The following is a 26,460-nucleotide window of genomic DNA, read 5'->3' on the forward strand; positions in this document are numbered from 1 at the left end:
TTACTGCCAGCCTGTGCTGATGCACAGCAATTAATGTGATTGTATTAATATGCACTAAATCAAGTCTTATCCTTTCCATGGAATAATGGTTGTGAGGTCTGAGGCTTCTCTATTTCATGACAGACCTGTGCAAAGGCCTGCCTTTTTTTTTTTTTTTAAGGACCTAGGCCACATGATCTTCTTTTCAATTGGACAAGATAGAGTATTTTGATTTGAAACACATATTGTCATCCTGTTAGGCCGAGTTCACATGGCCTCTGGTCCATTTCAGTTTTGCATTTTATTTCTAGTCCACAGAATGGTTTTGGAGTTTGTGGTTTTTCTGTTGCTGTTTTCAGCGAGGAATTCTGATTATACCTTTTTCTGTCATCCAAGAGCCCAAGATAAAGCTGTATCTTTCACCTAAGTTGATTTTCTCAAGGAGCTGGTTTCATCTACTCCGATAAGGCTGTGAAACCTCACATAACAATAGCTGCTTACCTGTAGCCATCTCTGAATTGAAACTGGGGAAGCTAATCAATGGTGTGGGGAGGGCAGTGTCCCTTCTGCCATTCACATCTCCACAGATGTGTTGGATGCTCTTTGACGGACTGACGCCTGCCCTGCTTTTGTAGGTGGTGCACTGCCTCACTGAAGTCTGCCTTCTTGCAGGGAGTGGATTTCCAATGTCCTGCCATGGATGATGACAGCCAGGATGAACTGATAAACAAGAATGCTGCTCTAGGAAAGGGCAAAAGGCAGTGTCTTGCACTCCTCAGTGAAACAGGTAAATGTGACTTCTCTGCGTGTGTTTCTGCCTAGGTTGGGGAACCTATTGATTTACCCCCAAAAGGGTGGTAAAGTTGTATTTCTGACCATTTATCTCCTTTTTTCCCTGAAAATTTTTTTGTTTTGCTTTGCTTCATAGCTTGTGTGTATCAGACTGCTGACATGCTTCCCTTGAGTTTCTCAAAATGAGCAGCTTTGATACCACTGCAGAAATCTAGGGTCTCACTTCATATGTAATGTCCTGAGCAGGAGTTCTGCTGTGTCCTCCGCTGTTCTGCCTGCCTGTCTGCCTGCATCAAATAGGTATTTCCTCTCTTCTCTTTATTTCTTTTTAAGAAAGCAATGGTGGAAATAGCTGTGATTCAGATGATGATACTGGAAGTGAAGAGGAAGATAATGACACTGAGGAAGAAGGAGGTGAGGAGGACAAGGAAGAAAGTGAAGATGAAGAATTAGAAGGTAGGTCTGTTAATGTGTGTTAACAGGCATTTTTTCATAACTGAGGAAGAGTGAGATAAAAGCTTTTCCTCCAGAAATGAACAACGAAATGTAGATCCACAGATACAGCTGTGTCAGGCCACATCACAGATGTGATGCAACTGTGTCAGGCCATCCTCCATTAATAAACAAACAAGTAATATTCCCCAACATTCTAAGCTTTTAAAGCATTTGTGTGTTTGAAGACTATACACTAACTAAAGTGATGTAGTTGCAGTCATCAGGAGTGAACTCTGCCCGAGCATGAGTTGGGAAAAAAATGTCAAAATTGCAGCAATGGCTCATGCTATTTTTTCACTTATGAAAGCATGTTTGTTAGTTTGCTTTGGGCCTCTAAAATGAATGTTGTGTTGGAGAGTTCTGAAAATAAATTACTGTTGCTCTTATGCCTGGGGAGGAGGGAAGAAGACTATTTTTTCTTTGAAAAAACAATGTGGATGTTACTTGGATTTGTTAATTTTACTGAAAACATACTCTGTAGATACATGTACTTCTGACACTGCTATGCTCAAATTAATATTAGGATAGACAGAAATGGAGGGTTTTTATCAGATCTTAAAGCTTGTTGAGAAGTAAGAAGTGCAATTTTCCAAGTTACCAGTTAGCCTGATGTGAACACAGATGAAAAAATTGATGCCAGGTGCCAGAAAGCTTTATTAATTCATTTTTCAGAGTATTTTCTGTTATGTCCAGACAGGAAAATTCAGTGGGAAATGCAAAAGACAAGAGCCATATTTTCATTAAAAAAAAAAAATAAATCAACAACTCAGCAATAGCCACTTCCCTTCCCCCTCCCCCCCCAAAGTGAGTATGGTTTTTTTAGGTAACTTTTTGCTGTTTCTTGAAAATGTCAACTTAATTCACAGGTTTTAGGGAAAGACTAACACAAGTCTTTGTATTTTGTACTTAAAACAAAAATACCTTTCAACAATGTGTGCTGAGTGTTTAATTTTACTCAAAACCAGGCTTCTTTAAGTGGTCTCCAAGGCACTTCGATCCCTTGACTCTCAAAATGGTGATATAGTGGGGAAATCTTGAATTTGTTGTTCTGCAGATCAGTGTATTGCTGGTGCTTGCCCTCTGAAGTTGGATACATTATAACTTTATTATAACTTTGTTTTAACTTCATTGTTCAGTGGTAGTCTAACATAGCTTACTGTCTTGTTGTTTTGATAATCTCTTGTTTTTCTGCTCTCTGTCCTTTTAATCTCTTGGAAGACTACTCACATTATCAGGCTTTATTTTTCACCAGAGTAATCCACTGTTTTATAGTAAAGGGATTTAGGAAGAAATAAACCAGCAAAAATTATTACCTTAAACTGGGAGGGCTGTGCTTCGCTCTTCCAGCCTCATAAAATAAGCTCACTTGGAATTCTGAGAACTAGTACCTTGTACTGCCTGCCCTCTCTGCCCTCGTTTTTGAAGCCCTGCAGCACATGCAAGTTGGTTTTTATCTCTCCCATCTTAAGATTGTGAAGATGATGATGAAGAAGAGGAAGAGGAGGAGGAAACTGAGGCCACTGTGGATGGAATGACTGATTCTTTGAAATTGGAGCCACACTTAAACGGAGCGAACATCTCCTCTGATGAGGATGGTGAAAACTGCCCCATCTGCCTCAACACGTTTAGGGATCAGGCTGTTGGGACTCCTGAGAACTGTTCCCATTACTTCTGCTTGGACTGCATTGTGGAGTGGTCTAAGGTGAGCTGTTCTGTTTGTGATGTCCTGTGGCTTTCTGGAGTGCTCTGTTCTCTCTCTTCTGATCATGTTGTTCTGCTGTAATGAGAGCAAAAAAATGTAATATTCATATTTGCTTTAAACTTTTCTAAACAGACTTGGTTTACTGCTCTGTTTGTCAGGATTGTGACTGTTTGAAGTATGGATCTGTTTTTGTTGTACCCATCCTGATCTATTCTCTTCTCTGGAAACTGTAATGTCATAAGCAAGTGTGTTTCTAGGCATTTACAATTCTTTTGCTTTTTCAAGTCAAGACACCAGCAATACTGATTTTCTCTATGCTTTTTTTTTAAATATATATATATTTGTATATATATTTCTCTGTATATCTGTCTTTATCTCTTCTTAAATTCTGTATTGTGACCATTGGATGGGGATCTGTTTTAAACATCTAAACATAAAGAAGATATAAAAGAGTATGACAAGCAGCAACTTGCTCTGAATTCAGTTTTCAGTCTGAGTTCCTTGCCACCTGTGTAGTTCCCACAGTCATAATTCAGGGTGAGAATTACAACAAGACTTACTGTGTGTGCAACAGTAACAGTGTTAATTAAATAAAAAAAAAATTCACTCTTATTGAATATATTTGTAAGCCATTTCTACTTGCTCATTTGTCCAAAAGAAAGAAAATGCCTTAAGTGCAAGTGCTGCTTCAAGGCAATGTTTGGAAGAACTTTGATGTTGCTTTGCAACTGAATAATAATTAAATTGCTTCGGTATAATAAATACTTCTCTAAAAATGTATGTTTTCTCTGATCCAACAGGCTGTTTGCAAATCAGATAAGTCAGATTTAAGTACTTGATATGTCAAGATCATAGCTGTTAAAATGACTACTACATTAATTTAATGCTTATTTCATTAATAATTTAAGTCTTCCTTTTTAGAAATTGAATAAAGAGACGCACTTATTAACTGTATTGGGAATTGTTTGGGTTTTTTTCCTAGAATGCAAACTCCTGTCCAGTGGATCGAATCCTCTTTAAGTACATTAGCATCCGGGCACGTTTTGGTGGTAAAATCTTAAAAAAGGTAAGCTTTCTACTGTGGCAAACAACAAAGCCAATTGCCACAAAATAGTTATTCAGAGGTTTACACCTCTAACCTGTTTATCTGATACTTGGTATCCGGATGAATTATTTCTTTTCTATTTTGCATTTGCCTTTTAAGGAACTGTAAGAATTTTTTTTCCCGCTTAACCATGTTTCCTGCAATATCATGTTGTGGGAGAAAAGGTGTTTGTCAAAGCTGTCTCTTTTTCATAATGGACATCTGACTGAAAACTGTCCATGTGTGGACAGGCATGACGGATAAGCCTGTCCACACATGGGAAGTGCCCTGTGTACTGCAAGTGCTATACACAGGGAATAGGAATAATCTGGGTTATACATGATCTCTTCCCTATGTCTTGCTACCCGCAATGCTGTGTAGCAGTAGGGTTTATAAGGGGGTAGAGGTGCAAGGTCATTGTAGAGCTCCTAAAGGCACTGTTTGGAGAGAGGCACAAGGCAATAGCAGAGCTCTGGGAGGCACTGGTTGTGTGTGCTGCTAGTTGCTCACAAAAGAATATTGAAGAGCTGTCATTGCTCTTTATTGATATCAGAAAGATGTTGGTTTCCAGGGGACTTGTAGGAGTTTCATACTCTGTTTTCATAAACTGATGGTTTCTTACATTTTGCATTTTAACAGAAGTGCGAATTTAACATCTCTTCTTTTGTCTTGTTTTTGGGGTCTTTTGGGGGTTTTTGACTACTTTTGATCTTATTTGTGAATTTTTGTTTTGCCTGTTCTTAAAGTGCAGTTTTCTGTATTTGTTGGTGTCTGACAGTAGACAAGTTAAGGAGATGTTTTCAGGCATTTCGTCAGGTCTTAGATGTGTTGAATGAACTAAATGAAGGTTCTGGTATGTAACAGCTCTTTTGTTCTCTTCACTGTTAGATTTTGCTGCAGGTACTCTTAATGTGGTGATGGATTTTTAAAAGTGCCATGTTCTGCATAAAATGTGAATCCCTCTTTTGTTTAGATTCCTGTTGAGAACACGAAAACTCAGGGTAGCGATGGGGAGGATGACCCAACCTTCTGTGAGGTGTGTGGCAGAAGTGACCGCGAGGATCGCCTGCTGCTCTGTGATGGCTGTGATGCAGGGTAAGAAAGGCTGAAGTGAATGGAGCACCTGCAGAGTTGACCAGTGTTTGGTCCACAGACACTGTCTGGTCTGTAGGCTGCCCCTTGCTGCTCTCTTCAGGCTCATCATGCAGCCAGCTGTGCATCCATGTGCTTACGGTGCAGACATCCATCCCCATGATGTGATGGATCCTTTTCTGGTCATGTAGCAACATGTGTGTGGAGAGTCCTGTGCACATCAGTGCAGCAAACCATAGAAACAGGTGACCATACCTTCAAGGGATGAAGGTGTTTGTGCTCATCCCTGCAACATCTGAGTGCATGAAGGGTAAAAAATATACATCCTTCTATGTCTCTGGGAGAGGATGCATGACTGGTCCCAACTGATTGGGCACTAGGTCTGTGCAGGAAAAATGCTTAAGATTTGCAGTTTTTTAAAATGTTTTTCCTTTAGAACCATAACTCTTAAATTGATTCTCTTACTCTTGCATACTTCTGTCTCTGCCAACATATTTTTTCTCCTTCCTTGATTAATAAAATAAATGTTTAAGTACAGTCATCAAGATATTTGAACACAGGTTTGGGCCTACAGTTTTCTGCTAAAATTTAAAGCCCTTGTGATGTTTAATCAGTCTTCCAGCATCGTCATTTTGCTGTCCAAAGTTACCCACTGAACAAAGAGAGATGCTTGCAATGAATATGTAGAATAATGTTGCAGAAATTTCCTCTAGCAAGCTAACTGGATACCTGATAAGTCCAATTTTGTCTTTATGTTCTGTAGTGTCCATGTACAATGATTCATCTTCTGGAAAATAGACAAAATCAGGAACACTAAATATTGTTAAGAGTGTCATCAGAACACTGAATTTAAAATACTTAATCAAAACCAGTGTTTCATAGGTCTGACCTGAAGCCATGTCTTTAAGTTCTTTCTGAACTTTCATAAGCCAATCTCAGCTCAGGGTATTGCTTCAGATTTTCCTTTCTGATCTCTCAACAGTTACTCCAATTTTTTTTATACATTTTTATTTCTAGTTTGATACAGGTTTTTAATTTTTGTCCTATTTTCCTAAAAGAAGTTCTTTATATAGGCTTGATTTCTAGAGTTAGCACTTCCAGAGGCACTTCTGGAAAAAGAACTTGCAGTCATTACTGATGCCTTAAATGGCCAGAAAGAACCCTCTGAGACTCTTTTTGAGTATGAGAAAGCAAAAAGCACTCATTTATTTATAGCATGCCGGCTGCATAGAAATCATTTCTGAAGTATGCAGACTGAGTTACAGAGGTGCTACAGTTTTATACTATAGTATCTAACATTGCATCATCTGTTACACCTACTTCCCAAAACCATTTATCCCATCGTACCACCCTTGTCATACCTCCCAAATTTGAGTTGGTGATCCCAAAGACCCCTTATCTTCATCTTCCTCATCCTGCTCCTTGGTCTTCGGCACAGTAGCACGCCTTCTGGAACAGTTTTAAGGTTTCTGAGCCACTTTGACTCAGTTATATCAAGCAATGTGCCAGTTATGTTTTATTCTAAGAACATTTTATACAGATGAATTATTCTTTACCTTGCTGCAATCTTTGTCTATTGGAATTCTTGACAAGAAACAGCATTTTAAACAGCATTTTTAGAATTCTTGTATGAAGGTACTAACAGGCCAAAGGCACTAACTAGCTAAACCAAAAGTGCTAAAAAGCTATACTAAATCTATATAATGTGGATTTTAAGGCATCATTACTAGCTCTTTGTGGCTGAGGTTAAATCTAGAAAAATGGAGAATAGCTTGTTTCAAATCCTGGTTTTGTTCATCTAGATTCTCTGTCTGACCTGACACTGGATTGAAAAGTTCCTCAGTTATTTTTGCCAGCAATTCTAAAGCAAATGGAGTTACTGCTTTTAGCTAGATATGGCTTTCTACAGTGTTCAAAGTGTGTGGTATAATGCTGTTACCTTACAAATGTAAGTTATCAAATCTTTTTCCATTGAAACCATTTTCAGATGTCATTTTCAGATGTCTTGTAACAGCCTAATTTTCTGAACTGTGTAACAACAGCATTAGGACTGGTATGAATACAGAAGTGTGGATGTCTAGTAATTTGAACAAACAGTAGAAAAAGGGTTAGTTGCATTATGGTGTGACACATTAATGTATGACTACATTCAGGTTACCAAGTAGCAAGAAGCGAGTAACAGTGATACAGAGATTGGTGTCAAGAAGTTGAGGAACAGGGCTGCATCCATGACCAAAATTCTTTAATTTCGTAGACCTGTTTTTTCTTACTGTTTGTGAAGACTGAGACAGAATGATGAGGCAAAAGTTCCCCAAAAGCATCCATTTCTTCCTGAAAGGTACAAAACGTCCTTTTTGTATCTCAGTTCTTCACTGCTGGTCACAGAGCTCGAGAGATGTGTTGAGGACTTGATGGCCAATATCTCTTGCTTTCTGCATTGCACACAAATAATCCTGGTCAGACCACTTGGACACACAGTGTCCTTGTGTTTGTGAGGGGGTGGGTGCAAGTCTGCAATTAAAGGAACCTGAGGGAGTGAGCGTGAGGTGACTTTGCTTCAAGGCTGATTTTTCAGGTTTTGTTGGGGTTTTTTTTGAAAAACAAGTATCATCCTTCTGGAAGATTTAGCATTGAGTGTGGTTATGATGATTTTCTTTCCCTTATGATGAGGTTCTTTCCCTTTCCAAGGGGCTCTAGATAGCTGTTGCAGTAGGTTCTTCAGTGTCCATAGTTTTAGGGCTGAAAGTCTGCTTGTCAAGTGGGTCATAAGTTGACTTCAGAACTCCTAGACATAATTTGAAAAGTATGTAGTGAAGTTCTTGCTGCAAGTACTTTTGCTATGACTTTGGCCTGAACATAACAGTATTACTTGTCAGAATACTACTTTGGGGAACTGATCTCATTCCTGGTAGCTGGCAGTTGGAAAATGAGCTCTCCTTTCCCACAGAAGGAATATACTTTGCTAGTCTAATTTTAAAGTAATGATTTTTTGTGATCAGCATTTTTCAATTTCATCTTCTTCAATCTCTGAAAGAGTGTAAAATCTCATCTGCTGAAGTATACTCTTTCATGCAAGGAGGACATGGTATTCCATTTTGTATTGACAATTAATATATATATTTTAGTATAAACATAATATTGGCAATTCTGACAGTACAGCTGCAAATTGAGCTTATTGCAACATAGTTGGGAACAGGTTTGAAAGACATAATCTGAAGTTGGAGTCATGGAAGGAAGGTAGATTAAAGGCTGTAGTCTCATTGCTTCTTTTGTATTGCTGTAAACTGGGATTAGAGGGTTAGATAGTTGCTCCTTCCCTTTCCTTACCTTGTGACCACACACTGAGTTATCAGGCAGTGAATTTTTCTAAGAGAAGGTGAAACAGAGAGCTTCCCTCTTTTTTCTTTACTTATTTCAGAGTGAAACACTCTACTACACCAGAAATAACAGTAGTCTTTTCTCTTATAGAAAAAGAACAAAGTTGGTCATAAAATTGCTGATTTGAAGCTGAAACTTACTTGAAAGCTGTGGTCTCCCTGTGTTCCTTGCCTAGGGAACTTGGTCTAAGCATTTAGTTTTCATGGGAAGCATCTCATTTACTTGGAAAATCTGTTTTAATTCTTTTTAGCAGTGTAACTTGAACATGAGTTGCTTCAAAAATTCTATACTACTGACACATGTTGCTTTCTCTGAGTTTAAACTGCTGGATTGAAGAAATTGCAGAGCTTCTCTGTAAGTGGTTGGTGTTCAGTCTGGCTGCTCAACCTCTTGGGTAGAGAACATTTCAAAACCCTACCTAGGGGAGTATCATGCTTTCCTCTTTCCCCTTGAGGTTTGGTAAGGACAGTTCCTAGCTGGATGGTGACTGGAAGTCAGTGTGCTTAGTCTGCAGTCCTGCAAGCAGCTTTATGGAGCCAGTGACTGACCAGTGCTCTGCCACCTAACCTGTGCAATAACAGAGAAATCCTGATCACCACTTGTCTTAATCATGTGCATGTGGGATGCAATGCCTTCATTCAGCATAACAAGGCATTGCACTTGACCTGTACCTTGTCATGCAAAATAAAATGTTCATAAGTGCCAGTAATGTGAATGCTGTGTTGGTTCACAGGAAACTGATGTTGTTTCCTGATTGCCTGTTTCCCCAGCACCTCAGTGCTTCTCTTGCCACCATCAGTTTTGGCTCTGCGCATTTCTTGCAGCTTGGGTTCAAATGGCAAGTGATTCACCACACAGTGAGGGGAAAATGTTCACTTTTCTAAGCTTTTCTAAAGTGATGAAAATACCATCTAGAATTGAAGACCCTTATATAACCAGCAGGTAGCATCTTTTCTCTGGAGACTGGTGGAAGCAGATGCATAGACTATAGTTTCAAGCTTAAGAAAATGAGTCTGCCTTATGTAGCACATGGATAGAGGTGAAAGGCTCTCTTCTCTTGTTAAGGACCACCTCGTTTGATTTTTTTTTTTCCCCCAAGGTATCACATGGAATGCCTTAATCCTCCTCTGAGTGAAGTCCCTGTAGATGAATGGTTCTGTCCAGCCTGTGCCCCCATGGGTGCCAGTGCTGCTGCAGGTAAGGGTTTTGTAGTATCCACTCAAAGTAAATATTTTTCTCCTGAATTAGAAAATGGGAAGCATGTGCTGTTCTGAAGTGGTGTTTAATGGCCTGGGTTTATCTGTTTTAAACAACTGTTTTGATAAGTGTTCTCTCTTGAACCATAAGAGTTGACTTGAACTCTTGACTGATTAGAGGATCTTGTTTATGAAGATTTTCATCTGCATTTGCAATTTGTGGAGCTGCTTCTTGTAAGCATTCAGAGGCAAGCCCAGCACCTTAATGCAACTGCTTTGTATTACATTGGAAAGAGTTTATCAGTATACTGACCTCAGTTTGCCAAGGTAACAGCAATTTCTGTTACCTAGAAAAGCATCTTACTGTGTAACAGTCTGTACCTGTCTGTGCTCATTTTGTTTTGAGAGGGTAGTGTGTTCCTTTGGAGGTGATTGGTTTAAGAAAGGGAATAAGGGACAATTCTTTTTTTTTTTTTTTGGTCTGAAATTCTTTAAATGTTTTCACGTCTAGAAAGACAAGTGACCTCAGCATCTTTTCTTTCAAGATACAGATCATGTCAGTGAAGAAGAGGTGGCTGCTCTCATGGCAGACGTTGTTCCCACCACCAGCCGGCTACGCCCTCATGTCCGGACCCGAGCTATAGCCAGGACTCGGCAGAGCGAGCGTGTCCGGGCAACAGTGAACCGGAACCGGATAACAACGGCGCAGCGGATTCAGGTAATCAGGGGGGTTGGCTGGTGAGCATCTGGAAGAACCTTGTGGGAGGGCTGAGATAAATCCCCACCTAAGTAGCTCAGCTGTCTATGTTGACTGTCCGTAGCACAATGGGTAGTAGTTACGGAGTTCTTTTAAACTGAGATGTATAACATGTGCAAATGGAGTGCAGCACATGGCCAAGACTCTCTATTTTAAATGCTGTGGTAGCTTCCTCTCTTAATCTGTGTTTTTATCACCTCTGGTGTGAGCAAAATTGTATTTTTTTTCCCCAGTGACTATTAATGCGCAGTTTGTGCATCAAATCTGTTTCTTTAGCATGTTTATTTGACAGTTGTGTATTTCTTTATTTGTCCTTCTACTTCTTTTCTCATAGCAGTAGAACTTGTTGACCACCCTCAGCCCAACTGAAGAAAAAAATTTAGTATTTTCAAGGTTTCTGTGAGCTGAAATTCAGCCTCTTGTTGAAGAAAAAAACCCAGGTGCTAGTGTCCTCAGTAATGGGGCAGCGTGACGAATCTGTGCAAGAAAATATCCCAAATACCCGAGATCCCTCCTTACAGTATTAAGTACAGGTTGAAATAAATGCCATGAACGAAGATCAAGCTTGCCTTAAGTTTTTATCATGTTTTTCCCCTGGATTTAAGGAGTTCCCTGAGTGCTCTAGCTGTCATTAAATTCATTATGTCCTGTGTAACGGAGTGATCTTATTTGACTGCCAACTCCCACTGTCTCAAAACCCAGGCCTCTTAATTTTAGCTTTAGAAGAATTAATAAAGTAGAAAATGTCGAGGAATCATGTGATGCATTGTTGTGAAGTAATTATATCTGAGTAATCGGGGCTATATTTTGAAAAAAAAATAATGGGAGCAGAGTGTTGTTTGAAGTGAAAGACTATGCAAGGGAACTGCTGGTACTTTTCTTTCTTTCTCTGCCCGTTGTTTTAGAAATAGTGTGCAACTGTTTCCTGCAGGTGAGAGAGGTGGTGCCCGGGGACTTTACCATTGCGTAGTAGTGTAAACCTGGGAACCCAGGACTTAAGAGGCTGTTCCTAGCTCTGCTTCTCAATGTGCAGGGATGATTACAAACTAGAAAGGCACTGTTATTTATTGCCTTTGTCTCTGAATAAAAGTGCATCTTATTTTGGCTCATACCTTGAGTTGACTGAAGCTTAATTCCACTGAGTGAGGGTGTGTAAGCTGTTGTCCTCAAAGCACAGTGAGAAGCTGAGAGCATACATCCTTGAGTGTAGAGAGGAAGAGGAATCTGAAACTTGTTGGAGAAACCCCTGCTACTGACAATGAAGTGATATTTTGGCAGGGTGACTCGCCTCTGGACATGTTTCACAGGTCAGTTTGACCTAAAGAATGAGATGTTTAAGACAGTGGATCTGTACTTTGTTGGTTTTTCAGTCTTTGCTCCCCACAGTCTGTGTGATGAGGCGGAGGTTGGTTAGGTGAATCTGAGAAAGTTCTTAGGTGAACTCTTTCACTGAGGAAATGTCAGTCTTGGGGATTGTTCTCATTTAAAGAGTTAGACTAGCCATGACTTGTAATTCTGAAAGAGGCCAAAGAGCAAGGTCATTAATATGTCAGTCAATAGATGAGAAAAGTGACATAATTGCTTAACTGTCAGCTTGGTGATATGGTAGGGGTTTCCTTATTTGAATCTCAAATCCATTTTTCATCAAATGCTTTTATAAGTAACTTGTTGCTGACCTTTGTATCATGTAACTTCTAATCCCCCACGCAGCATGTGCCAAGGTACCTCATGTCATCTCTTCTGGATGAAACAATTGAGGCAGTTGTAGCAGGCCTAAACACTGCTGTCTACCAGCGTCCTCTTACACCACGGGCTCCGGCTAGGCAGAAAAGAAAAACAGGTAAGGACATTAGGCACCTCAGGAAAGCCCAGATCATACAAAGTACTGTGCATCTGCTGCATGCTGCCACACCTGTGCAGCTAGGGAAGTATCCCACATGCATTTTTGTCTTTTCCTATACCACCTCTGCCCAGAAGTGTCTTGTCCTAGTTACAGGGGCCGGGAGCAGTTTATTGCTATGTGGGTATAACCAAAATTGTGTATTCTACACCCTCTATGTCATTTCTGATGGACTGTTAATAATGAATTATTTGCAGCAGCTGCCCAGGGCCCACCTGGCACCTAATGACTTAGCTGTGATAACTCTTCTCCAGGGAGGCATTAGCAGCTTCACACGCAGCCTGAGGGGTTGTCTCTGCTAATGGGCCACAATGCACTGGCATAATAGGCACCTGCAGCGACCTAGACCATCAAAGATTCCAAAACTATCCCATGACTGATAGAGTTAAATCACCCATTGTGAAACTCCCCACCCTGGGGAGGTACTGGACATTCCCACCTAAATTTGAGCATATATAATCTTGGGGTTTTGGGACTTCTGGTACCACTCGTTGGATCCAGAGAAGGACCAGAACTTTGACAGGACTGGGACTGCCACTCTTGACAAGACTGCAGTCACTACTTCAACAGAACTGTGAGCATTATGCAGACCAACAGGTTTTGCTTTCCTTTTATTTTGCACCCGGGGGGCCACATGGTGCTCAGCACAGGGGTTAATGAACACTGTTCTGTTCTTGTCCCAGAATGCTGAGTTATACATCTGTTTTGTGGGTTAAAACCGGGTTTTCTCTGTGTCATTGTATTTATTGTAATCTTTTTAGTAAATTGTAACTCTGACTTGTAACCTCTCTTGAGTTGGATTCATTTCTTCAGCCGGTTTAGTTTTAAACCAGCACATGTCTTGAAGGTTGTTTTTAAATAAATCCTAATTATGTCACTCTGTCTGCTCTGCTGTTCGTGGCACACTGTATTCTCTTTGAACTTCTTTGTGTGTCATGGGGGTACGAGAAGGGGAGTACAGGGTAAAATGCAGTGCTAGCACTTATCCAGATCCTTGGGTTTTGTCCCATCAGGTAGGAGGAAGAAAGTAGGAGGCAGAAAAAGAACTCAGACAAAATCTGCTGGAAAGAAGAGTTCGGGGACACAGCTGAAGAGACGCAAGCGTCTGACAAAGAAGAGAAGGGGGAAAAAGACGAGAGTAAGATCACATGTGAGTTTCTGCCACTCAGTATCTGCCATTTTTCAGCCCTCTCTAAAAGCACTATAATATGGGATTCAGTTGGAAAAAATGCCGTCTTACAATCATAGAAGGCACCTTTCTGTGAGGTGGGAGTACGTGCAGGATGTGTCCAGTGTACTCCAGAAAGATGCTGTACATGGAAATTAATTGCAACTTCCAGGCAGGCCTGCTGGGTTTGCTGACAAATCCTGTTACCTGAGCTGCTGGGATCAGACTGTAAAGCATGTCCTGCAGGCTTTCTGTTCTGCCTTGTCATTCAGATGTGGTGTTTGCTTGGTACTGATGCAAGCTCAGTTAAAATTACCACTACCTATTCTTTTTAATAGGCTATGGATGTTTGTGTCTGTGTTGCTGCAAACCCAGTTAATCAGCCATAAGGGCTTTCAAAATTCCTTTCAGTTCTGGGTAATGTTCTCGTGTGAGTTATACCGAATACTCTGCACCAGCTTGACTTTTGTCATCAGCTACCTTAACTAGAGTTTACCTTCTACAGACACAACTGTCCTCTAATAAGGAACCAGCAGTTTTGAATTGACATTATTAAAGATTTTTAGAAGCTTAATATATCTTGTCACTTAAATCTGATACGTGCAGATCTGTTTGAAGGGACATACAGGCCATAGTTAGAAGTTTAATAAATGCTTTAAAACAAATATAAATAATAAATGCACACCACTTCTCCATCAGTAACCTGATGACTCAGCCTATGAAGAATTTGGGGCTTTAAATGCAAGGTACATACCTGCCCTAACATACAAATAACCCAATCTCTTTATCTGTGCAGGCGAAAAATGAGGTTACTACTCGCTCCCGTATTGCAAGAACTCTTGGTCTTAGTAAACCTGTGCGTGGGGCCTCAATTCCTTCCATGTACAAACCCATGGAGCCCTCACTTGGTCTGATGAGAGCAGATATTGGAGCAGCTTCTCTGTCTGTGTTTGGGGATCCATATGAGTTGGATCCTTATGAAAGGTAAGATATCTCTGGATTGTGGTAAGGGACCTGATAATTTCACCAAGTGCTGTGTTGTTTGTACGTGTGACTTCATGCAGAGTGTGGATCTCACATCTGAAGGCAGCTTTGGATACACAACTCATCATAACACGTTGGCCTGTTCTTTCTTTCCTTCTGGGTAGAGTTGCTGAGCTTTTAAAGAATCAGGTTTCTCTAAAGAGTTCTGCTGAAATAATCAGCCTCATGGAAACCTTTAATAAGATCTTTGGGGTTATTGAAAGGCTAGAATCTGAAAGAGTCTGATCCTGATCCATCACTTTCTATTTGTTTATTATAAATGAAGATAGCTAGCATATATGATTCACAATGAAAACTGACTTAATATAGAATTAAATGGACCTGTGAAATCTTCCATGTTTCTCCTTCATCTTCACTTTTCTAGACACTTTAAAATGAGGAGATATCTTACTATGCCATAGTTTGTGTCACTCTTAAACTTTGAATTTTAGGGAGGGGACACTGAAATTATTGTTGGTGAAATTTAATTTTCCACTGAACAAGTCTTTTTGAATCTTTCATAAAAGGAAATTGTCCATTTAATATTTTAGAAATAAAAATCTACATTTGAGTCTCTGCTGGCTAAATTATGCTATTCTATTTATATAACCACAGAAAATAAGTATGTTGCACAGATATTTTTTCAATGTACCGTAATACAACAAACGATGCTCTCTAACTGTATCTGTCCTAGTAGTATTATCTACTTCATCAATTTGATGTGAAAAACATTTCAGACAATTTCAGGGTTTGTGTGTGTGTGTTTTACCACAGTAATGAAGAGGTTCCAGCAAATCCAGATTCACCAGTGAGTGCCAAAAGGAGAGTTCTCTCCCAGTCGGCACTGAGGTCTCACCGTCCTGTAGCTAGACCCATTTCTGTGGGACTTCCCAGGTAAAAATCCATTATTATTTTACTCACTTCTATTTTTCTTAGTTGTCTAATGACCCTAATGAAAGAGTAAACTGAGTGATCATCCTGATTTAACCCTTTTCTTACCTTTTCTTATCTTTCAAAAAGAGCGTGTGTGTGTGTGTGTGTGTACATGCATACCTGCACAAGTGTAGATAAATAACCACATCAATTTGTGCAAAAATTCTTTTTTTATGTTGAAGGACACACATTCTTTCATCCTACCTTTAACATTTACACTGAAATTTAAAGTTGGTATTTCCACCCTAATCTGACTCTTCTTGGTTTCTGTTTTGTGTTTGTTTGGTAACTCCATTAGTATGTTTTAAATCCCAGTCTCATTAACCTTTAAAAAACCACTTGCTTCTTTGAGAGGGCCAAGGAATCTGATTGCACATCCAAAGAAGCTGAGGGCTGTACCCACCTCACCCAGTTCCTTTGCCATTTGTTGGAGCTCAGAAAATTGAGAAAAACCTCTTTGTTTGATCCTGCGGTTTACCAGTAGCATTGCTGTCTGACAGATGTCTGTGTGTTATGCACCTGCTGAGGCCAGGGAGCCCTGGGTGCCCCCCACTGGCAGCCACAGGGAATTTTCAGAACTGAGGGGTAAGACAAAGGGAGCCAGGAGCATGACAAGAAGAAAACAAATGGGGAAAATCACTGAGACAGGTACCAACTGCAAAGCTTAGAGAGCTGAAAAGAAATGAAGGGAGCTCAGCTTAAGTGATTAGAGGTGTGAGAGGTTTACATGGCTGTCCTCAGTGCATGTGACTTACAGTGAAGATTGGTTTCTCAGGATTAAGGCAGTGTATTTCTATGATAACTTAGATTTTCTCTACCTTTCCTATCTCATTTCTGAAGGAGGCCTTTCACGAAGCTTTCCACGTCCTACAAGTTATTTGAGTAGCATATTGTTTAGAAGGTAGAACTGTTTAGCTGACATTCAGCTTTTCTAAAGGCTTGATTTGCCAGGACTACACTGAATTTCCTGGTCTGGCCTTAGCAGCCAATTCTTGTAGCATTCCCATTTTGTCTTTCTGTTGTATGTTATTACCAGGGGTTTTGGTGTACATTATGTTAATAAAGCTTGCTTTGTTGTCATACAGAAATGAAATATAGCTCCCTGAAAGAGCTGGACCTATTGGCCCCTTCGGAAGTTTGTTTTTTAGAAAACTCGAACAAAACAAACCCCCAAGTCCCATCAACACAAATGCAAAAAAATAAAAGCAAAAAAGCCAAATACCAACACCAGAAACACCCAAACTTTTTCAGTCCATATTTCAAGAACCAAGAACTTAGACCGTCTTCATAAGACTGAGTAAAGCATGAAGGGAAGTGTTTGTGTTTTCACATGTGTGGCACCATTGCTGTTGTTTTTCAGTGTAATTTCTTCTATGCCATGCTCTTAGGTACCCTACCTGTGGCACCTTGTGTAGCTTTACTGGTGCTGAACACTGGTTCAAGCTGTGTAATTTTTTTTTTTTAGATAGGAATGTAGACCTGAGGAATACACTTATGTTTGTGATTTTGTGGGGGCAAGAGAAGCAGCTAGGATGGAGATACCTCTGAAGTGATGAACAATGGTTTATCCTTCAAAGATGCATACTAAATGCACGGGAAAGTTAATCTTGATACACAATACAGTGAACACCATTCTTAAATAAGATTTAAAGCATTTGTTAACAAAAGGTCTCGGGTATGATTACAGGCTTTCGTATCTTGTGGTGGTCTTGTGTGAAGTCAATAAAAGCTTCACCTTCTGTTTGTCAGAGAGAGAGATGGGGACTGAATGACTCTAGTGAAGCCAAAACTAGTAGTGGACCTCCCTGGCTGACCTCTGTTTATGCCCTTGACTTTGGTTTCTTTTTAATGTAACGTGTGTGTATAGAACAAGTGCTGTAAGAGTAAAGGAAATATAACCCCTCTGAAACATGCAGAAGCAGTGTACCTGCCTTGAGTCCTGATCAAGAAGCAGAAGCTGCTCCTGTGCCTGATCTGTTGGGAAGTATCCTGTCTGGACAGAGCTTTCTCATGATGAGTAGTTCAGATGTGGTCATCAACAGAGATGGTTCACTGACAGCGAAGAAGGCAGGTAAGGACTTGGCACTTCATAGTGCAGTTAGCCTCTTTGTTTCATCTGCCTCTTTGTTTCATCTGCCCTGATCCTAGAGGCTGCAATAGCTTCAAACACAGGGATACACTTACTGAGCATTTGAATACATAGGATAGATTCAGTGACTACCAACAGTAATCTGTCTTATAAGGCAGATGCTCTGAAATATTGTTACTTGTCTCTGTTTTAGTTGCAGAGCTGTTACTGGAGAATTTTGGTTTTAATACATAGTTTTCTTCTTTCAAAAGAACTGAAAGAACTGGTTTCATGCTTTGTTATAAAAATGTAGGACTGGATAGACTAGAATTATCTTAGTACCCAGTTTTTCTGGCATGTGTCATGCATTGCTGCCATGCCTGTGATCTGCACTTCAGTTTGAAAAGCAACATGGAGGACCTTGGCAAGAAGTTTCTTTGCAGAAGTAGAACTCTAAATATGTGCTAACATCTCCAGTTGTGTATTCCCTTGGCGTGGTATTATTTGAAAAGAATCCCTTCAAATTGAAACTTAGAGCTTTGTTTTTAAAATAAGTACCCCATGCGTCCCCTGTTATAGTCAGTTTTTGTCAATCACCAACTGCAAGATAATAAGCGTTAATCTGGTGATATCTACAGAACAGAATAATTTCTTTTGTAAACATTAGTGTTTACCTCAAAGATGTGGTTGTCTGGCACTATACCATGAGTATCTGAACGAAAGAACTATCGGACTGCCTTATTACTGTGGGGTATGTCAGCAAATCAAAGTGGAACTTAAAATAATGAGCTTAGTATTTCTTTTAACGTTGGCAGAAAATGTCCAGATATCTACTGAAAAGCTTAATTGTCTGTTTGTGTGCTGTAGTTCCGCTTCACAGAAAATCAGCAAGTGACTCAAGAGTGGATGATGGTTCAGGGCATAACACCCACCCAAGTACAGTGCACTCAGGGACCACAGCGAGTAGCTCCATTGCTGGACCTTCCGTTTCCTCGGGGCTGAGTACTCACACCAGACCCTTCTCCTCAAGCTTGTTTTCGTTGCCTTCACCCTCACTGAGCAGGACTGAGTCTGCAGCAAACCCTGCACAGACTGCATCGGAAAAGGCAACTGTAAAATCAGAATATTCAATGACACCCAGGTCTGTTCAGTCTCAGAATATAGCTACTTTGAGCAGGCATGGCTCCAAGTTAGGTGAAGTGCCCAGATTTAATGGAAGATCTAAAAACTTTTCACCCACTGACTCATCTTCAAAGCCCCTGAGCTGTAACTTGAATTCTGACTCGAAAGCTGTAACTGTGAGGCAGCCAGTAAAACCACCTTCCAAGAGAATTGACATCTTTGAGCTTCCCAGGATACCAAAGATTAAAAAAGAAACCAGCAACAAGCAGGTGGAGCCAGAACCCACAGGAAGCCAAAGCTGTGACATCCCCAGCTCCTGTATAACTCAGCTGACTGGTAAAGAGAGCACTAATCAACCAGGAAAGGGTAGCAAGGTGGAAAGTCAGAAGTCGAATTCCAAGGAACGTCAGCAGCAGACACGTACAAGCGGGGTGTCTTTTTCTGCCAATACTGGTGTGTATAGCAGTTCGTCACTACTGGGCACTTCCAGGGGCAAAGGCCCAGGCTCTTTTGAGAGTTTTAAAATCAATATTCCTGGAAATGCAGGACATCCAAGCAGGCTGTCTAACCCAGGATTTTGTAACACCTTCCGCCCTGTGGATGATGAAGCGCAACAGAAAGAAAGTCCTTCACCTCTTTTCTCAGTTAAGAAAAAGCAGGTCAAAAGTGAAATATATGATCCCTTTGAGCCAACAGGATCAGACTCAAGTTCAGCAAACAGCAGTCCTGAAAGGCTTGGCTCCGGGATCCCACTGACTAATATTACCAGGACTATTTCCATTGACAATCCAAAAGTTCAAACATTTCAAACTGTCCGTCGTTTCACCCCTTACAGGGTAGAAAATATATTTGGATCTGAGGCTGACTCTGATGCACCATCTGGTAATACAGAGTCTCGTGATGATGTGACAGTAGAAAGCAGGATTGTAGAACAGATCTCTGATGCAGAGGAACGAGACAATATGGATGAGGAAGATTTTCTAAGCAGTCCTTGCACTTCTTCTGCTGTTAAGCAAATTTCTACTACAGAGTGTCTAAAGGAGGAAAGCAGAGAGGGACCTAACGTGTTCTTTAATGCTGAAGAATTGATGAGACCTAATATTAATGTGAAACTAGAACCAGATAGTCCCTCAAAGAGTGATGGGCAGCAGAAAGTCCAAAAGGTAGAACAAGCAGAGAGGCGATCACGTTCCAGATCCTGCTCAAACTCCAGCTCCCGAAGCAAGAAGAAGATGAAAAGGAAAAAAGCACTTGTCAAAGAGCGTAAGAGATCGCGTTCAGGGTCTAGGGATAGAGCACACTCAAGGGACCGAAGCTCCAGATCTACCTCTTGGTCAGGTGGAGAAGAGCACGGCAAAACACACACGTTGAAATCCAAGAGCAAGAGGTCTTCTACTGACCGTTCTAGCAGTCGTGAACGATCTAAAAAAAAGAAAATGAAGGATAAAACGAAGGATAAAAAAGCAAAAACTTCTTGGTCTAGGGAGAGAAGGAAATCTAGGTCACGTTCAGGTAGTCCTGGAAGTACTTCTGAGTTTTATGAAAATAGAAAAAAGAAAAGACGGTCTCGATCAAGATCAAGGCGGAGGGACCGTTCCCGGTCAAACAGCACTGAAAGGACTAAAAGGAGGAAGCACAGGAGAGACAAAAGCTATGAGAGGTATGATAAAGACAGTAGCTTGAGGTCAAGGGACAGAAAGAGATCGAGATCCAGATCTCGGGAGAGGAGAAAGTGGAGGTCTCGGTCTCGCTCTCCATCTCGATCTTGGGAGCACAAAAGCAGCAAATCAAAGGAAAAAAGACCGCGATCGCGATCACGTTCCAAAGAGAGAAAACACAGATCAAAGGAGACCTCTCTTCCTCCTCCACCAGAAAAAGATCAAAAGCCTCCAGTTGAAAATTTGACCAGGTGTCTGGAGCACCCCCATTCTCTCAAACAAGAGCCAAAGGAGGAGTTAGTGCTAGAAGAGCTTTCCATAACCATCGAACCAAATGTCCAACTTGAGGAAATACAGGCTGAGACTCCAGTTCAGCTGAGAGAGGTCCAAGAAACTATAAAGGTGGAGCCCATCTGTCAGGAAGTGACCAGTGAAACTGCATTCCCTGTGTCAGAGATCACAAACATTTGTGTTCCAATTGGCAATGTGGATTCTTTTGCTGAAACAGAATTATTGAGTAGTACTGATCAAGCAGTGCTCGGTAGCTGTAGCAATACAAACCTAGAGATTACAGTTAAAATTGAAAATACTGCATTATATCCATCTCTGATGGAACAACCCCCAAAGAAGGAAGTTATCATGCATGTTCCAAATGAGGTTGCACAAATTCAAAACTCGTCCAAAAGCAAAATTACAGATGGTGTGAGGGAGGTTAAAGAGGAGTGCCTTGTGTCAGATGAGAAAATGAGTAATTTCACTAAGCCTGAACTGGAGGTGGTACCTCAGGGTCCTGCCTTGAAATCAAAAGCACCAGTGAAAAGAGTTACGTGGAATCTCCAAGAGGAAGAAAGCGGCACACTGTCTGCTGGAAAAGCTCCAAGTAAGTCTCTTTTGGAAAACAAACAGCAGTCGAAGCAGACTGTTGAAGCAGCCCAGGGTTGTGGTGTAACAGCTCTGTCATCTGAGCTGGGGTGATCCTGTGGTTTCCAATCCTGAGAGCTGGCGTTTTGTGCTTGTTGAAATCATGAGGTGAGTTGTGTTAATGAATTGGAGAGGATGTGCTGTCAGCACAGCTCAACCAGCCAGAGGCAGCTTGTTCGGCCATGAAGCGCGTATTGCAGCCCGATCTCTGAACTGGCAGCCCATGTCCCACCTTTTCTGCAGTTAACTAGAATGGTTGTTTTGCCTTCAGAAGTTATGAGTGTTTCTCAGAGCCAAGGAGCATGACAAATCTCTGTAGCTCACTCCTGTGAGTACTGCTAAACCAAAGCTGCTAGAAACAGTTTGGCTTGGGCCCCTGTGCTATTTGTGTTGACAGAGTTGCCTGTGTGGTTCCCTGGGAGAATGAGAAGTTCTCTATTATCAGAAGCTTTAAAATGTGGATGACTGCTAAACAGAATACTTTTAGAGCGAGTTTTGTTGTTAGATCTTTTTTATTTAAACAATATAATTGGTTTTGAATTCTTTGACACATTATTTTTATTTTGTTCTTAAATATTTTCTTTTTCTTCTCTTGGGGAACCTAGGGATACCATTTTACAAACTTCAGCGAGCAAAAGAAGGGGCCTGGAAAGCAGAGGACTTGAACCAAACGTTAAATCAGGTGCAGTTAAATGAGCCTCCTCCAACCAATTATATGATTCCTGAGCCTATGTTTCCTGATCTAGGTTCCTCTCAGGTTGGTTCCTATTCCAGCACCTAAGTGTCATGGAAGGCATCTCATCTCATCTGTGCCTTCGTTGTGCAACACCCTCCTCTCATGGCAGAGTTTACCTTCCTCTGCGTGTGGTACATTTCATATAGCCCATACACCTCAGCAATCCTCTAATCATTTAATCTCTCAGGTGGTCCATACAGTTGCAGAAATGTATTTTCTTTTAATTCTGCTCTATACATGCAGCTTCTGCGTGTAACTTTCAGCAGTAACTTGCAGAAAGATGGTGCTGTTTGAGCAGCTGTGAGTTTCTCCCTGACTGTGATCAGGCTGTAAATATTGGCTTGGTGGCCTTGGTCTGAGCCATCAGTTTGTTCTGTCCACCAGTTAAAAGGTGAAGAGAGGCTGGTGGTAGCTCCTGGTGCTCTGAAAATCCTGATCTGATGTTCTGTCTTGTAAGCACAAGCATTTACAGAGTGGTATCTGTTTCACAGGTGTACTGTCAAACTATCCCTTTGACGCCACCTCTGCCCTCCAGCCTTCCCCCCTATGCCCCGGTCAGCCAGCCCACGGTCCAGTTTATCATGCAGGGAAGTCTTCCAGCGCTTGGCTGCGTGGCAGGACAGAGCCTCACTCCAGAACCAGGCAGCTTGGCTACTGCATCCGAGCCAGGAGTCCAAGCTGCTTCTGTTGGAAATGCAGAAGACAAGATCAAAGCATCCAAACCTCCAGTGGATAAAATGAAAAATGAGGAAGTGAGTGAACGCCACCAAGTAGCAAATGTGTAACATTAATGAGGTGTTTATTTGAACTTTTTAATTTGGGGGATTTTAAAGCTTTCTATACTGTATTTTCCCAGCCCTGTTGTCACTGTTGGTTTTGGTGCCTGATGATGCTAACCCAGGAGCAGCAGGCAATCCTTTCCTTGAATTCTTTTGGGATTATTCCATTTGAGGATTCTTCTTTCTACTGCTTCATCACAAGAAGTTAGAGGGATTAAAGCATCTAAAATACATTCTTAAAGTTCTGAAACCTTCTTGTGTGAGTGTTTGGAAGGAACTTTCCAGAAACCAGAATGTCCAGATGTCTCTAAACACCTGGTTTTTCCTTTCCCCTCCAGCTTTGAAATCAATGTCAGTCCTCATAACAATCTTATAGAGAGGTAGGACTGTATCTTCTTGTTTATTAGCACTGAAAATGCAGAGATAGTAATATACTTTGGAGATTTTGCAGTGCTAGTCCCTTGCTGCTGAGTTTTGGGTTTGCTGTATGGACAATCTCCTCTAAGCATAGTGGATGCTAACATGAGAACAAAAACTTCTTAGCCCATTATTTTACTTTCTAGCACAAAACCAAACAGTAAGATTCTTTTTCCACTAAACCTCCATTTATGAGCAGCAGTTTTTATGAACTTGTTTTGATGGCATTTGTAATCATTAATTTATAGGCAACTCTGCAATTTTCAGATTGACTGTAGAACTGTCTGAAGCTTTATATTCGCAGTCATGATTTGCTGCTCTTATAATCTGATGTCTTTTCATGGATGTATGTTTACTTCAGACCTGTTGCAAGGCAAGGACGAGACCAAAATTAATAAGTAGACATTGTAGTCACCTGCTTAAAACACGTTCTTTAAGACGCGGAATAAATGCTACATAAAACAAGGGTTCCTCGTAGTGCAAAGTGATATTTGTTTCAAGACTGCAACTGACAGTAAAGGAAAGCACTTTGAGGTGATTACTTGGATTGTTGAAATTGTGAAATGAGAATTTTCATTGTTAGAGCATTTCTGAGAAAAATACAGTCAGAAGCCACTGCCAAGATAGCACAAAGTAATGAACTTCTCTTTGCTCTGCAGTACATGAAGAAACTTCACATGCAGGAAAGGGCTGTGGAAGAAGTGAAACTTGCCATCAAACCGTTTTACCAGAAGAGGGAGATTACAAAGGAGGAATACAAGAGCATCCTTCGAAAAGCAGTGCAAAAGGTAAGGGCACAAGTGAAAGGAAGTCAAGAGGAGGAGCTGGGCAGGTCATGAAATAAGTGGCAGTACTTTGGATTGCACGTGCCAGTTTTGGCAGTTACACGCCATAACTGAGTGGCAGATTTTTGGACCCTGACTCATACCCTACTGTCCTGTGGTGAAACAAGAACATTGCTAAGCTTGAGCTGCCTGAGGTGAAATACTACGTGGTACATGCCTTGGGTGAGAATGGTTGAATCTCTCTCACTGGAAACTTCAGCTAGAATTGTCAACTGTTTCTGATAAAGTGAGAAAATACTTTGTGCATTAGTTCCTTCAGCGTCTGTGGTGTCCCTGAACCTTAAAAGAGGGCTTGGCAGTTTTACTGATACTGACTTCTGTCCCAAATCTTAGTGCTGACCAGATGGTGGCTAAAAAAGACCTGATCAGCAGGTAAATGTTGTCTTGTAAGGGGGAGTAATGCTCTTGCAGTCAAGGCAATTAACTGATACCTTAGCAGACTGTCCTTGCTCTGCATTCTTGCCATCACTGGGAAATTCCATCATAAATCAAAATTCCTGAGATAATGGCTGCAATTTCATATCTTCTACGTGACCCATATGAACCTCATGTTGTTTGTAGGAGAGCTGAGCAACACCCATCGCTGCTGAAGTCACTGTGAACTCCTCTCTGAACATGGATAAAGTTCTTTGTAGGGTTTGTTCTTTCTCCTGTATTTCAAGATAGCCCTCAAAACTGCCAGATTCTTTTAGTCTGAGCATTGCTTCCTCAAAATTATCAGAAATATGGGACATCAGCACTTCCTTGGTTACCACGTATAGTGTAAAACTGGGTGGATGGGTGGAAAAGCCTGTAGTAAAAATGAATAATTCTGTTTTCAGAGATGCCTCTCTATTCAGTTGGTGCTCAGAAGATAAGCACTGGGCCATTTCTGGAATGCTTGAAGTAAAATATTCCTCTTACCTTTCTTTTCTTAATGTACACTGCTATGAGACTTGAGGGCCTGTGCAGGAATTGGTTCCCTTGGACAGCATCTCAGGTCCTGTCTGTCACTTGCTTCTTGCCTGCCTGAACTGCTGTAATTGACTGAATGCCCTTTAATCCCCTGCAGATCTGCCACAGCAAAAGCGGAGAGATCAACCCTATGAAGGTGGCTAATCTGGTGAAGGCATATGTGGAAAAATACAAACATATGAGGAAACATAAGAAAACTGATAGTGAAGATACACGTGAAGTGGAAAACTGAGAGCAAGCCACAGCCAGCATGATTTGGACTGAACTTATCGTAGCTGTGGACACTATGGGAATAACAGACCTGCAGTTGCATCTCATTGTAAACAAAGTGCAGAGAAAGAAAATGATAACAGGACTTATCTATGGAACCTTCTCTTGAATTGTTTCCATATGGGAATGAACTTAGGATTTTTTTTTTGATTACCTACAGATGTAGAACTACATAACAATCAAATGCCTCAGACCAGCAGAGTAATTCGAGGGGAAACACAGAAGAGATTAATGTTTGGGACTCCCGGATTGCTACAGTTTTCAGGGTTACTTTGATCACATTTTTGGGCTGTGCACTTGTCTTGCTAAAGTTTGAAACTGGACACCACTTTTCTTACAGTATATTGAAAGCTGTATACTGTTTCCCTTGTGTTTATTTATCAATGGATTGTCTTTAGAAATTTCTGATTTAATACTTGAAATATTGTATTTTTAGCCTGTTGGATGGTGAGCGAAGCTTTAGTCGCTCTGGCAGTTGGGGATTGCAGAAATGACCTAACCTTTATAAACTGACTTCAGAAACACTGCTCAAGCTGTGGTGTTTATTTACGTTGGAAGTATCTTGTTAGTGAAAAAAATTAATTTCGGGGTGGGAGATTGTGTTGCACTTGTGTAAATAATGCACTGATGGCTGGTTTCATGTCTGCCTTTCAGGAAACAGCGAAACAAAAAGCAAGCGTCGTGAATTTTCAGTAACAAGCCGGAGGGATAAGGTTGAACTGATGTACAAAGCAGAAATGTGACAGAGTTTATAAAGTTATTTTGAATGGTTTTAGTCCTATAGCAGGTGTCTTTTGTTTGTCTTGCATCTGCCTTTTGCCCTGGCTGATCTGTATAAACCTGCATGCTTGGCTCTTTCATAAGGAATACGGCGTTTCTAGAAGAGAATTGGAGTTGGATTAGTAATTGTCCCTCCTCCTCTGTAGGAGGACTCATTTTCCTATCAAGAACCAAAGAAGTCCAGCGCACATACTGACTTCATCTTGATTTCTTTAACAATGCTCCTTGCCCGCATGTACTGCAGAGCAACAGATCTTTTAAGGGACCATCTGAAAAACAGTCACTTAAAAATATATTCAGCACCCTTAAACCTGACTTGAATCATTCCCCATTTAACCATGTTAGGGAGGAGATGTTTCACAGGGAGGCTGAAGGGAAAACTTGTAAGATACAACTCAGAAACTGGCTTTC

At 40.9% G+C, this 26,460-nt stretch overlaps 1 protein-coding gene across 3 annotated transcripts; it reads left to right on the top strand.

The window, feature by feature from the left end:
• Positions 1-656: 656 nt before the first annotated feature.
• On the top strand, positions 657-26,044 carry PHRF1 (PHD and ring finger domains 1). 3 transcript variants are annotated; one of them, XM_018082053.1, is made up of 17 exons: positions 657-766; positions 1,105-1,227; positions 2,736-2,968; positions 3,951-4,034; positions 5,026-5,147; positions 9,622-9,719; positions 10,264-10,436; positions 12,186-12,315; positions 13,389-13,525; positions 14,340-14,527; positions 15,341-15,460; positions 17,416-17,570; positions 18,435-21,227; positions 21,874-22,025; positions 22,496-22,756; positions 23,860-23,988; positions 25,097-26,044. In XM_018082053.1, exons 1-17 carry the CDS (start codon positions 676-678, stop codon positions 25,229-25,231), a joined length of 5,124 nt encoding a protein of 1,707 aa, XP_017937542.1. In that variant the 5' UTR covers positions 657-675; the 3' UTR covers positions 25,232-26,044. The 3 variants fall into 3 exon arrangements, with proteins under 3 accessions (XP_017937542.1, XP_017937544.1, XP_017937543.1); XM_018082055.1 differs by having other exon boundaries at positions 21,874-21,950; XM_018082054.1 differs by having other exon boundaries at positions 10,270-10,436.
• The last annotated feature ends 416 nt before the right edge of the window (positions 26,045-26,460 follow it).

This window comes from Manacus vitellinus, unplaced genomic scaffold, assembly GCF_001715985.3.
Source record: "Manacus vitellinus isolate BGI_N305 unplaced genomic scaffold, ASM171598v3 scaffold_59_pilon, whole genome shotgun sequence".
In the NCBI taxonomy this organism is placed as follows: domain Eukaryota; kingdom Metazoa; phylum Chordata; class Aves; order Passeriformes; family Pipridae; genus Manacus; species Manacus vitellinus.